The sequence below is a fragment of the Miniopterus natalensis genome, chromosome 6 (assembly GCF_054644295.1).
Source record: "Miniopterus natalensis isolate mMinNat1 chromosome 6, mMinNat1.hap1, whole genome shotgun sequence".
Classification (NCBI taxonomy): domain Eukaryota; kingdom Metazoa; phylum Chordata; class Mammalia; order Chiroptera; family Miniopteridae; genus Miniopterus; species Miniopterus natalensis.
The window spans coordinates 72,133,400-72,146,838 of record NC_142086.1 but is presented as its reverse complement, the minus strand read 5'-3'; the positions used below and the strand labels follow the sequence as shown (position 1 = coordinate 72,146,838).

The window sequence follows — 13,439 nt, the reverse complement described above, 5'->3', positions numbered from 1 at the left end:
AGTGATTGTGAAATAATAGTGAGCTAATTAAGACCTATACAAACAAATTGTTCTCATATTGACAAATTAAAGTTGAATCATGTGAACTGGTGTACATTATAATCTTTCTCTGCTATATTAACATTAATAAAAATGTTATCCACTGGTATGGGATGTGTTAATATTAATAAATTATCTGAGCAAAGACTCATCTCATTTCACATGCCAAATTAGTACATTGCATAATTAAAATCCACAGGAGCTTTTATTCTGAAGCATGTGGAGCTATTAGCTCTTCCATGATACTCTAACAGTGCTTCCTTTTATGAGGAAAATATATTCTTCCAAAGATGGGAGTGCTGGCTCTGGCGGCTGTCATGTCCAAACATTCCATGCATGACTTCTCACATGAGAAAATACTCTTCTCAGTTGTCAGGGACACACCTTTGGAAGCACTATCTTTGCCTTAAAGAAACTGGAGCTTGCATGAGACTATATAATTATATTTGAACTAATGAAACCAAATTGTTTTCATACTTTCTATAACATTTAACATAACCATTTCTATACTTTCTATAACATTTCAGCCTAGATCTCTGGGATGTAAGTATTACTTTGATGCAAATAATTCCACGTTCTAGTTACCAGTTATTACATTTGTTTTTTAGAAAGTAAATCCAGCTATTATCCACAGTCTAAAACTGCAACATCTTTAGATGCCTTAGCTGATTATACCGTAGCTTCTGATTTCACTATATATTTATATTAGCTTAGAACAAGAGTTTAAACAGCAGGGATGTGAACCATAATATTGCATTTTTCCTGCCCAGCTAGCATGTGAAAAAAAATATATCTGAAATGACACATGCACATGGCTGTTTATTAAAGCACTAATTGTAAAAGCGAAAGACTGTAAACAACTCAAATGACCATCAATGGGGCACTGGTGGGAAAAGTTATCATAAATCCTTAAATAGATTAATACAGCTATAAAAGAGAATGAGGCTGTCTCTGTGCTGCTGTGGCGTGGTAGTGAAGACGTAGTGTTCAGTGAAAGAAGTAATATACATAGGAATGTGTCGTGTGCTATTTTGTGTAAGGAAGAAGAGAATATGTATACTTATAGTTTCAGAAATAAACAATGGAAGGGTAACAACCAAAACCTAATAAAAACAATTGCCTGTGGATTGAAGGGAGAATTAGGGGAATGGGCACAGAAAGGAAACCTACACTTCTCTGAATGATGTTTTACATTTTTACTTTAGAACCATGTGTTTTATGCAGTTAAAAAACAAATATTAACCACAAGGACAGTAAAACAAAGCCAAACCTAAAAATCAAAAATGAACTGAAACAAATTAACCTAACTGTATATCACATTATAGCATGATCACATGGAGAGTTATTTCAAGTGACTTTAATGCATAGTGTTTTGACAGCTCATCAGTGGGATAAATTCTAAGATTAAAAAGAAACATAAAGAAATTTTAAACTAATAGAATTAGAAACTCACCACTTTGCAACCTCTAATGAAATGATAAATCTAAGCAATAAACATGAATATCTGCTAAAATCTGTAAGTGAAAGGTTGATGGAGAACTTTGTAATAGAAGGGTCAGGCTGCCATCACCTGGGACCTCCTGCTCCATCTTAACCTCACTGAACGTGGGACAAGCACATCCTGATGGGACTTTATAGGAATTACACAGCACCACCTGTGACGGGTTCTTGATCAAAAGAGAGTGAAACGGAATCTTACCAAGCCTCCCGATCTCACTGCTGGTTCACACAAACTATGAAGGATAGAGGAACATGTTAAATGATACCATGAGAATAAAAATTAGCCAAATCCAGAGCATGGAAATTTTTAAAGGATAAGTTATCCAGTTTCCTCAGTAAGTACATGGCAATGAAAGGTAGGACAGTGGACTGAAAGTGATTAACAGGGATTTAAGATACTTATTAACCAAGTGGAATGTGTAGAACTTGTTTGGACCCTGTTTCAAACAAGCCACTTTTTACAAGTGTAAAAAGACATATTTCTGGACAATCTGTGGACTGTATAATGTGATATTAAGGGAATTGTTGATAATTTTGTTGGATGTGAAGATGGTATTTTAGTTATGTTGCTGTTTGTTATTTTTTCTTAAGCCCTATCTGAGATGACTACTGAAATGCTTAGGGGTAACATGCGATGAAATCTGGGATTTACTTTGAAATATTCCAGGTCTACCCAAAAAAGAACTGGAGTGGTGATGGATAGATAGATTAAGAGTAACAGAAAGATAATGATTATAGAAGCTGAGTGATGGGTACAGGTGGATTTAACGTTCTTATTCCGTTTATATGTATTTTCAGAATAGAGGGGGTAGGGTTTTTTGCTTGTTTTTTTAAACTTCTCCCACTGGATTAGCTCAGATTAGCTTAGATCATTATAGCAGAGCCTTCTCAGCAATGTTTTAGGTCTTAGGGTGAGAGTCTTAGTGTGTAGGAACGTAATATTTGAGGATCTTAGGGGAAGAAAAGTTTCTTGCTATAGCTTAACTATAACTCTAGCTTTTCATCCAGTTAAGTTTTTCTTTTCATCCAGTTAAATTTTGTAAGTCCAAATTACTTCACAGAAAGAAAGAACACCACTTAGGTAGAGTGTCATTAACAAGCTTATATGCCAAAATACACCGACATTATACCCCCCCTTTCTTTTTTAGAGCAAACCACCCTGGTAGAACAAGTAAAAAGAGTAAAAGAAATTGAAGCCATTGAAAGTGATTCTTTTGTTCAGCAGACATTCAGATCAAGTAAAGAAGTCAAAAAGGTAAGTTTTCATCCAGGCGTTATGAATAAGCCTTTAGATTCCAACTGAAGAGATGCTTTATTAATGGATTTCACTTAAATGTAAGTGCTTCTTCTAATAGATAGATGAAGTAGGGTGCGAGAGTGTCAGCATGTTATTGAGAGAGAGAGAATGAACCAGTGAGAATCAGTTTAAGTTTAACTTGTCAAAAAATGTACTGTAAAAATGTGTCTGATGCCATTTTTATTTTAAAATTCACTGAAAAGACAAAATGTCAACACAACAGTTCTATAACAATATGCATTTCATGAACATAATACATGGTTTTCTTTTCAAGTGTATATATCTACTTTTTGAATTGACATTGCTAGAGAAAAGTTAGAAAAAGGCTTTAACAGTGAAATTATATATCTTCATATATAGTAACATAGATCTATGTACACTCTTGCCCAGATGGATATAACTTATTCAACTCTAGTAAAAGGGGCTTTGATTAGCATTTTATTTCTGTTGAATATTTTGTGTTTTCAATCATAATTAAGGAATATATGTTCCTTTGGTAGGAAAAGTCTTTCTACTATTAAATACATGTTATCTTTAGTAATCTGCATATAACAAAAACATGGTATAGTTATCAATTACTCAAAAATATTCTACATCTATAAATATATTAATGACTGTATAATATTCCACTGGTGGATGTGTCAATCATATTTTTTTTTCTCTGACATTAGATATTTAAGGAGTTGTAACTTTGTAGGTGTTAAGTGGTTGTCAGTTTGGAGGTGTTACATGTTTGCAAATATCCATTATTATCATCTTAAGATAAATTTTTCAAGATTAGTTACTTGTTAATGGTTAATATTATTTATTTTCATAAGTGTTCCCAAAGTCAGCCTCCAGAAAAGCTGTACAATTCAAATGCCACCCAGAAGTGCAAAGAATGTCTGCCTCCCACACCCTGGGTGACAAAAAGTCCTTTCAGACTTTTTCATGTTTACTGGCCTGATAGGATAAAATTGACCTTTTCTATTTCCATTAGCACTTCTTTTGCTACTAGTGAAATGAACATCTTTTCAATTACCATATACTTCAAAAAATACTTCAGTCTGGAGACATGAATTGAGTATGCGCTGCATACAGGGCACACAGCATTATACAGCCTTGGTTAGTCCATGCTCCCCGCCTTGTCCTTTTGATTTCATGTGAACTTTTTGTAGTTTGCCTCCCCAACTCCTAAAACATGGAGTTGTGAAATGGACATTTATAAAGATAGTTGTCCATTTTATTTAATATTTTACTCTTACATTTAAAATTTATTTAATTAGTTTTTTCCTCTTACATATTAAAAGGTCATTTATATGTCCTGCTTTAATTTAATTTATTTTAAAAATTTACTTTCCTAATCTTTCTTTTGTGAAGTTCACCCAGACTTCCCAGTTCTCCCATAACTTGCGTAAGATAAATTAGTATTTTCTTTCAGTGGAAATACTTATTCCTCTATAGTTATTCACTCACTGGTTTTTCTCCTAAACAACTTTTTCCTGTTTGGTTCTAATTACTACTGTAATAAAACTATTTTTAATTTCATTCCTTCCTCAAAGATACTAATACTAGCAGTAGTTCCAATAACTAGTGAAATTGGCAGTGAGCAAGGAAATTGATCAAAAGCCTACTTGATACAGTGGAAAGAACATGGGCTTTTGGACTCAGTGAGATCCGAGTTTGAATCTTAACTCCCACGCTTCCTGCTGTGATATGTGATCTTGAGCAAGCCTCTCAACCTCTTTGGGCCTCAGCTTCAAAATTCATAAAATGGAGTTAATAAATCCTACATTTTAGAGTTGTTGAGGTTTGAATATAATGATTATCAAATAACTAGCATAGTTCTTGATCTAATGTTTATTTTTAAATAACATACTCTTGCATGTACATTATTTGATATCTAAATAACTGCTTTCAATAAACTAAGCATAGTGCTTGAAAACGTCTACTGTAGGTGCTCAATCTATCTTAAATACGAATTCTTTACCCCATTACATTTCTCTGATATGCCCCTTATTTTTCCCAATTCTCCATGGTCACCAGTAAGCAGGCCTCTTGCTGAGAAACACAGAAATTCTTAGACATCTGGTTTCACCTTAAAAGCCTTTTGAAATGTATAAATGTAATACTATCTATATATTTGAATTCATGATTAGTAATGTTTTTACCTCATTGTATCCCCTAGAAAAGTTTTTAAAGATGACTTCCCTCCCTGGCTGAGTGGCTCAGTTGGTTGGCACTTCGTCCCATACACCAAAAGGTTGTGTTTGTGGGTTGGTTCCTGATCAGGGCACATACCTAGGTTAGGGGTTCCATCCCCAGTCAGGGTTCGTGCGGGAAGTAGCTGATCAATGTTTCTCTCTCACATCGATGTTTCTTTCTATCTATCTGTCTGTCTGTCTGTCTGTCTGTCTGTCTGTCTCTCTGTCTCTCTGTCTCTCTGTCTCTCTATCATCTGTCTATCTCAAATCAATGAACATATCCTCAGATAAGGATTTGTTTTAAAGAAAGATTACTTCCCTATAGGTTATTAATCTTACAATAACTAAGTCCCAGAGAAAAACTCTCTTTTCCAAATCTACAACAAAACCCTATATAGTCAAATGGCTTCCTATGGGACAAATATAAAGGAATTTCACGTAGATCTCAGATCAAAGGGAACACTATTATTAATTATTTTTATTATTAAAGTTTCTGTCTTTAGTTTTTAGTGCTGAGTTGGAATTTACTCTCACCTTCAATATAGCCATTTGTGGTTTTTTTGCACTTCTAATTTAGATGCTACCATTAGGAATTGAGAGAACTAAGACAGAACAGGGGCCTCTCCATTTCATAAGGATACTTTTTAAATCTATGTGCAGGAAATCCATCTTCTGCTTCAACTTTGTTTATAACAGGCTTTTCTTCACAATAATCATAGAAAGCAATAAAATCAATTCTGGAAAGCCTAGAATTAGCTAGTTCTAGGGTGGATAAGTACGAAAGAGAAGCAAAAACTGCCTTTTAATATTATTAATTCAGCACTGTGAGTTGAGGCATTTAGAAATATATTTAGTTAAAAGATTTTACCAACATTTTTATTTATTTCCTTCAAAATCAAAACCAAATTGCAGACATCTTGGGTTTAACAATTGGGAGTCAGTGGTCAAAAGCATGAAGTGTAGAGTCAGACAGACTTGGAACCACACTCTTCTGATTCTGCCATATACTTACTGGCTCTACATCCTTAAGCTATGAAAACTTATTAAACCTTGGCTTTCTTATCTTCAAATGGGGATAATACCCATGGCAGAGGTTTTTTAAAAGATAAGCAAGATACTTTACATAGAACAGTTATAGGAAGCACTCCAGAATGACAGCTGTTCGCTACGCCTCTTCCTCCTGCTCCTGCCCCGCCCGCCTCCTGTTACTGAATACTGAGGGCTGTATTTGTCTGTGGCCTTAAGAGGAAGTGTACGCACAAGGATTCCCATTTTGGTTGGGCCAGGGGTTTTTTTGTGGTTTCTAGACCCTAATATTCTCCTCATTGGAGGTTTGGTGACCTATTGCATTACTAGCAAATAGTTAAAAATTACTTCATAGCTTTACACAGCTTTAAACTTGCTGGTTTCCTGTACAGACATCAGCTTTGGACCAGTTTGTTTCAACATAGCATTTTGGAAACATTAAAGCACAGAGCAAATGATGTGAAACAATGTTGTATCCTAGCCCCACTTTTTTAACTTAACGGCTGCCATTTATACCAGAGGTTTAACATATATATTTATCTAATATCCCATATTTATAGCTAAGGAAGCCAAAGTTCAGCAAATTTTCTAACCTGTGGTCAAAGTGCTAGTAAATGACAAGAAGCAGCATCTAAACTAAATTTATCCAACTTCAGAGCCCATTTTTCCTACTAACCAAATGTCTCTAATAATTGTGAACTCAATGCACCTTCCCTGTTGTAGCATAAAGAAAGCATACATTGAAATATGGTAAGTGGCACCAACAGGGAAATATGCTAAAAAGCCTCAGAAGAAGGATTTACCTTGGTGAATATACAATAGGATTAGCCATCCAACACTGAACTTTTGTTAGTCACTGCATTTCAAAATGATCAGAAGAGCAGTGAGGGGCCAACAATGAATAAATTCACACTCGACTGTAATATAAAACAGAGGACCAATTTATTAGTTTAGAAAGTGATATCCTTTTTAGTTTCTAAAATGTCTGTGTCTGCAGTATAAGCTAGGAATTCAGGATGCCCAAGAAGCTGAATTATTTATTAGGAGATTACTTAGCACAGGGAGGTAAATTATCTTGAAGACTGTTTCATCCAGATCACAGGGAGACATGCTAGGGTATCCCTGATGCATAGCAAAGACTCTCCTGAGGACTAAATTACCCATGACCCAAGTTTCAACATATCTCTTTCCTGGAAAGTTCTATACTCATTGGTATAAAGTTTGTATCTCTGAAAAAGGCTTTTCTATACTGTCCATCCCTTCTGTTGGTAGAGTCTTTCTTTATCTGTGTTAATTCCACTAATTAAGCTAGGGAGCTGTTACCAGAAAAGTAGCTGTTACTAATGACGTGCTAGACATTGTGTCATCTGAACACATATCGATTTAACTAGTTGCACCCTCTGCAATCATGTTTCTCTTGTGAGTAGATAATCAGATAGCTCCTGCTATATCCTCACCTTCAGGAACAAGATGCAGCTTGTTTTCAAACTGCTGTATGTAATAATCTTATTACCAGTTATTCAGCTCTAAAATTGGTATATCTGACAGATATCTGCCTATGTTTAAAGAGGGTAATTTGTCCTTTAACTTGGAAGTACAATTTGAAAACAATATTTTCCAAACTGAACCACCAGGTGGCAGTACTACTCAAAGCCGGATGTTTGATAGTGGCCATATTGAGGGTTTTTAAATAGTCAAATTTTCTCTAACAGTTTTTCTCAAATCAAGAAACAATTAATGGTTTTTTTCACACATTTTTAATTATGTATTGTTAAATAATAACTTCCTTGTTCTGATTCAAACTTCTGAGAACTTCACTTATGTGTGCATAAGAGCTTCTCAAAGAAATATGTACTGTGTAGGTAAAAATAGAATGAGATTACTTGGTTTTTATAATAAAATGTTACCTCTGCCATACCTTTGGCAACTAGAATAACATCACACCACAGTTTGTCAAGGCAGTTCCACACAGACAGCCAGTCTTCTAGCTAAGCCCTAACAAAGAATGGCTCAAATATGCAGAATGGCACACTCTTATATGCTCTGCACAGCAGCATAGATACCAAAAAATGATATCCTGGACCTCACTGGATTAAAATACTTCCCATTTTCCCTCTGAAGAATGTTGGGTTTACTGTTATGTTTTATAGAGAGTCAGTATGACATCATTTATATTAGGGTTGTGAGTCTTCTAAGCCCACTATGTTAGAGGCATAGAAATGTTTGAGACCTGGGGGAAAAGTATTGGCTCCAGAGTATGAGACTAAAACTGCCAAATCAAATTGAATGGATATTTCTTAAACATTTTTATGTCACTTCTTACAATTTGTGATTATGTATTTATCTTGGTATTTATTTGTTAGCCGTCTGTCAGTCCCATCAGGAAAATGTAATCTCCAATTGGGACAGGGAACATAGCTATTTACCCAGTACTCAGCAAGTAGCGGCACTCAATAAGTACTGGTTAAATAGATGGATTTCTAATTCTAAGATAAGTTATTCTAGGAAAGGATTAACTCATTCATGCATGTTCATTTTTGGATGGTTTGCACAGTGAAATCTGTTTTGCCCTTCATTTGGAGAAGCGAGTGTTCAGAAGTAGACAAGTCAAAGAGAAAATGAAAATTGAAAAACAATAGGTGTAGAACCAGTAGGTATAGAAAAAAATCTAAAAGTTGAATTACTCTTCCAATTGCCTTGATTTTTAAAAAATTTTGATTTCAGCTTCTTATCTAACCCATTTTGTATTATCCCTGAAACCTTGCTGCTAGTCAGTTACTCCCTGGCTTTCTCCTTTCTTAGGGAAGGAAATATTGGAATAACCCCGAGTTAGCACACACTGCTGGCTCTTTCCAGGCAGAAACAATGATTTGTAAGTCTTTTTGTCCCCAGCACTTAACGCAGTGCCTGTATTATTCAGCAATAAAATGGAATGAAGTACTTATAAGTAATATAACATGGATGAGCCTTGAAAACATTTTGCTAAATGAAAGAAGCCAGTAACACACAAAAACACACATATTGTATGATTTCTTATATATGAAATGTCCAGAATAGGCAATCCATAGGGACAGACATATTAGCAGTTGCCTAGGGATGGGAGGGTTGGGGAGAGATGGGGAGCAGTAGCTTCCAACGGGTATGGAGTTGGTGGAGGGTGATGAAAATGTTTAAGTTGCTTGTGGTGATGGTTACAAAACTCTCTGGATGTGCTAAAAGCTACATGATTTGTAATATGTGAATTATATCTCAGTAAGACTGTTATTTTAAAAAGTAACCTATGAATTTACATATATGAAATATACATTTTTTCAATAGGATAGACTCACAGTACCAATTTCTTGAGAAAATTATGCTGATCATAAGAAATGATAAACATTTTCCCAATGTTTTTGTATTGGTTTGCTTGTTTTAGGAATAATTATTTAATAACCTGGAGCTTTTTGTGATTAGTATCATCTCAAAGGAGACTATTGAGCAATTATTATTCAAAATCAGAAATATTATTAAAGGAAAATTCTGATTGTATATTGTGATACAATTTATAATATGAGTTTTATGTTTCAGTCAGTGGAACCTGGCGAGGTGAAGCACGCAACTGCAGCATCAGGAGCAGCATCAGTAGCTGCTGAACTACCCAGTAATGAAAAGGAAACAGACCCAAGTAGCATCCCTACTGCTATCAAGTACCAAGATGACAATTCTCTGGCTCATCCAAATGTAAGATCCCTAAACATAAGGCTGTCTATTGAAGTCTAGTTGACTGAAATTCAGACTCTTTTGGCAACAAGAAGACCATTGAAGGAAATGGATTCATATGTCCTGATTTGCTAAAAATAGGCAGCTGACCCCCAGTCCTTAGAGCTGTTACATGTATTTGAATATAGTATGTCCAACTCACGTTTCCTGACTTCTGGAAGCAGTCTTTCTATGGCTAAGAAAAACAGGCAAAAAGAAGAGTTTTGTTTTGTTTTTAATCAGGCACTAAAAGATCTAATTCCAGCTCAGCTCTATATGGTTCATTGACTATGAGTATGTCACAGATGTATCTGTCTTCTGAGAAATGGTGTCATTTCACTCGGTCCCTCAGAAAGATTGTAGGAAATGAACTTCACAAAATACAGTATGGAATTGTTAACCAAATGATATCGATATTAGTTCTTTTACTTCAAAATTACCTGATCATTATTAATTCCAAATAGATGATCTTCAGTTAAGAAGTCATCAGGAGTTAAACAGTATCCAAATCTTGTGCTGAAAAATATATTTTATAAAAGTGATTTACATCATGTAAGGTCAAACCCAAGTGATTGGCAGAAAAGATAACATTTTTTTCTTTTTTTATTTCAGTTATTTATTGAGAAAGCTGATGCTGAGGAAAAGTGGTTCAAGAGATTAATTGCTCTTCGACAAGAGAGGCTAATGGGCAGTCCTGTGGCCTAAATAATACATATGGTTGAATTAACAGCAACATTGGAAATACAGGTTTTTAAATCCCAATTTAACTTTTTACTCTGAAAAAGAATTGACCCAATTATATAAAAAGGTAATCCTATTGTATTCATTTTTCATGTCAGCTTGAATATTTCTTGATTTGAACTTAAACATTGTGAATATTAAAACTAGTGTAAAATTGAGGAATGCATGAAAATGCCCTACTGTTAATAAAGCTAATTCTAAAAATATCACTGTTAAAATAAATAGCACACAGTAGTGTTTCTAAGTATATTTTTAACATATTAGGTTGTCATTTAAAGACTTCATCTTCCATGTCTTATGAAACCATTTTCAATATTTTATTTCACCTTACTGGGAAATTTTAGGCACAATAAAAAGCACTCTTAACAATCTAAGCAGAATGAGCATGTTAATATTTAAAGAATAACATATTTATTGAAAAAATTTCTTGAAAATCAAATAAATCGATGATTTACTGCTTAGAGATCAGATTTTACTAAGGGCTCCTTTTAAACATGTTAGCAGATCCCAGCTCATTCTTCTAGAAATCACATGCTCAAGCTAGACCTAACCAGTTGGCCAAATACCCGTGATACGGAAGTCATTTCTGAGAAAACAGGTAAGAGCTCTCCCTTCAGTCTTACTTAGCCATCTTCTGTTCCTGTAGAGGAAGCCAGCTAACTTTAATTTTGTAGAATACCTTTCTCCAGTAGCTGAATGAAAATCAGCTATGCATTCCATACTGAACATGCCAGAGACACGGATTTCAGGCCTTGCCTTACAAAACTACTTTTCAACAGGTGACATAAATATTCCCCTTTCCTATTCTGTTCTGTTGTCTGGCCTCACTCTGATTTAGCCTCTATGAAGACTGTACCTCAGAACACAAGATAAACATGAAAAGTTTTGAGGATAGGATTACCAGTCTATAGGACACCTAATGGTATCTTTTTTATATTTCTGAAACTACTAAAATTCTAATCCCTGTTAAAAATGAAAAATATAAAGAGCTTCCACTTAATTGCAAAAGGTATGGAAAAGAGACTGCTGATAACACATGTGTTTTCATACAAACATATTTTCACGTCCTAAATAGACGCTGTTGTTCTTTTCTTAGCTCTAAGTGTCCAGTAGGAACTCAGGTTTGTATGGTTTTTAATATAGGTATGTAAATTTTTAGAGACTTAAAAAAAAGGATTACAGTTTCTGAAATATTTTGTATTTTATTCTTTGCATGACTTGTAAACAGTAAATCTACTATCACCCTTCTGGAGAGTATACTTGGCAAGAATATGGGTTGTCATTGGGGCCACTAGTGATTCTCTGAAGAACGTGGACTAGGCGTTTTTCTCAGTATGACTGATGTTTCTCATCTATAAAATAGTGAAAATATAGTGATCTACACTAATTATGTATAACTCCAGTGTTCTTCTGTGGCAAGTAGCTCAAATAGAGAAGCTTGAACTACAATAGATTTGTATTTTAAAGCTAAATTTTTCATAGAGCTAGAGAATCGGTTCTTTTTAATTAACTAAACTTTAGTCACTTCACGAACTCAGTGACTTCTCTCTGATTTCCAATATGATTCATTTTAACGTATCATTAACTGTGTCTACCTGCATTCCCATTGAAGACTACAATATTACCACACACCCCAAATCAAATTTAATGAGAAAGACTTCATAGAATACTGTCAAACACGTCATCAAGCTCAGGCTAGGTGATGCATCCCGGCCTTCTTTAGTGCCCTAACGTAATGAGTCTGTAACACAGAACAATACCTTTCATGTCACTTGAATGATGATAACAATTTGGGCTTACATGAGACCTCAAAGTATTTTTTGAAATGTTGATTTTGTGTAAAATGATGAGTACTAATAATACAAGTTGGATTTTCATTTCTGAAGTGAGTACATTCTCAGGGAAAATGGAGTGACACTCCCTAGTTACGAGAACAAGATATGGAAGGATATAAGGACAAGACACACTTCAGCATCGTAGCCTGTGTGAAATGAGGATACTAATAGTGGACTTACCTACTGTGATTTTTCAGCAAAATAACCTAAAAGAAAGCCACTCATAGAAAAAGTTTACTATTTATGCCAATCTAACATTTTGGCATGGTAGCCATCTTAATGAAATATGGAACAAATAGTTGCATGGATAATGATTTAAAAGGCCACACCCCAACTTCAGTGCAGTGTACTCCCTTTATATTTGAACTACCTTGGCCAATAGACCCCATTCCAGCTCTCCCCAGCTTTCTCTGATCTCCCTTCCTGCCAAGACCACAAGAAACCCTACTTGCTCTACAGTTAGTGACCTGACTTGAAGAATGCCAGGTCTCCTTTGGTCAGATTTACCCCCTTTTTAAACATTTTTTTTAATACCTAGCTTGGGCCAGGCACAGTAGGGGCAGTTGGGTATACAGAGGCTTAGCGGTGAAGCCCTGGCATGTATATGATACAAGAGATAAAATAATTTAGTGGCAGAGGAGAGGACATTGTTGTGAAGAAGAGAGAAATTACTCTGAGTTATAAAATTAAGGTGGCTGAATTGGAGCAATCACAACTGAATAAAGACTTGAAAGGATAGGAAAGCGTCTGGAGCCACAGGAACTCGCATCCACTCACTTCCACCTTTCTGATCGCTGCTCTAGAGGCTGGGAACTGCAGCAGCTCTAACCCAGGGAAGGGTCCCTTTCATAAAAGATCCAAGTGACCCTTCCCTCTCAATCTTATTAAAAATCCAGGCATAAGTTTAGGTTCCTGGTCACTCACTGTCATTCTCTAGCCATTCCTCCCTCTTGGAGCATCGGCTGGATAAGCTAACCCTTCATTTGGCCACTAGCATCAACAGTCTTGCATCCCCACTGCTTGACATTAGCCGAGATGTGCAATGGCAACTGAAAGGACACTTTCAATACCTCTAAGAAT

The 13,439-nt window shown here is 35.3% G+C and overlaps 1 protein-coding gene across 1 annotated transcript in view; it reads left to right on the top strand.

Moving 5' to 3' along the window:
• The window catches only part of RSRC1 (arginine and serine rich coiled-coil 1), a 282,043-nt gene extending 271,145 nt beyond the window's left edge, over positions 1-10,898 (top strand). Inside the window, exons 8-10 of the mRNA XM_087818356.1 lie at positions 2,686-2,794; positions 9,613-9,765; positions 10,396-10,898. Of these exons, the coding sequence (XP_087674482.1) occupies positions 2,686-2,794; positions 9,613-9,765; positions 10,396-10,488 (355 nt within the window). The 3' untranslated portion in view covers positions 10,489-10,898. The remainder of the gene's footprint in view (positions 1-2,685; positions 2,795-9,612; positions 9,766-10,395) is intronic.
• The last annotated feature ends 2,541 nt before the right edge of the window (positions 10,899-13,439 follow it).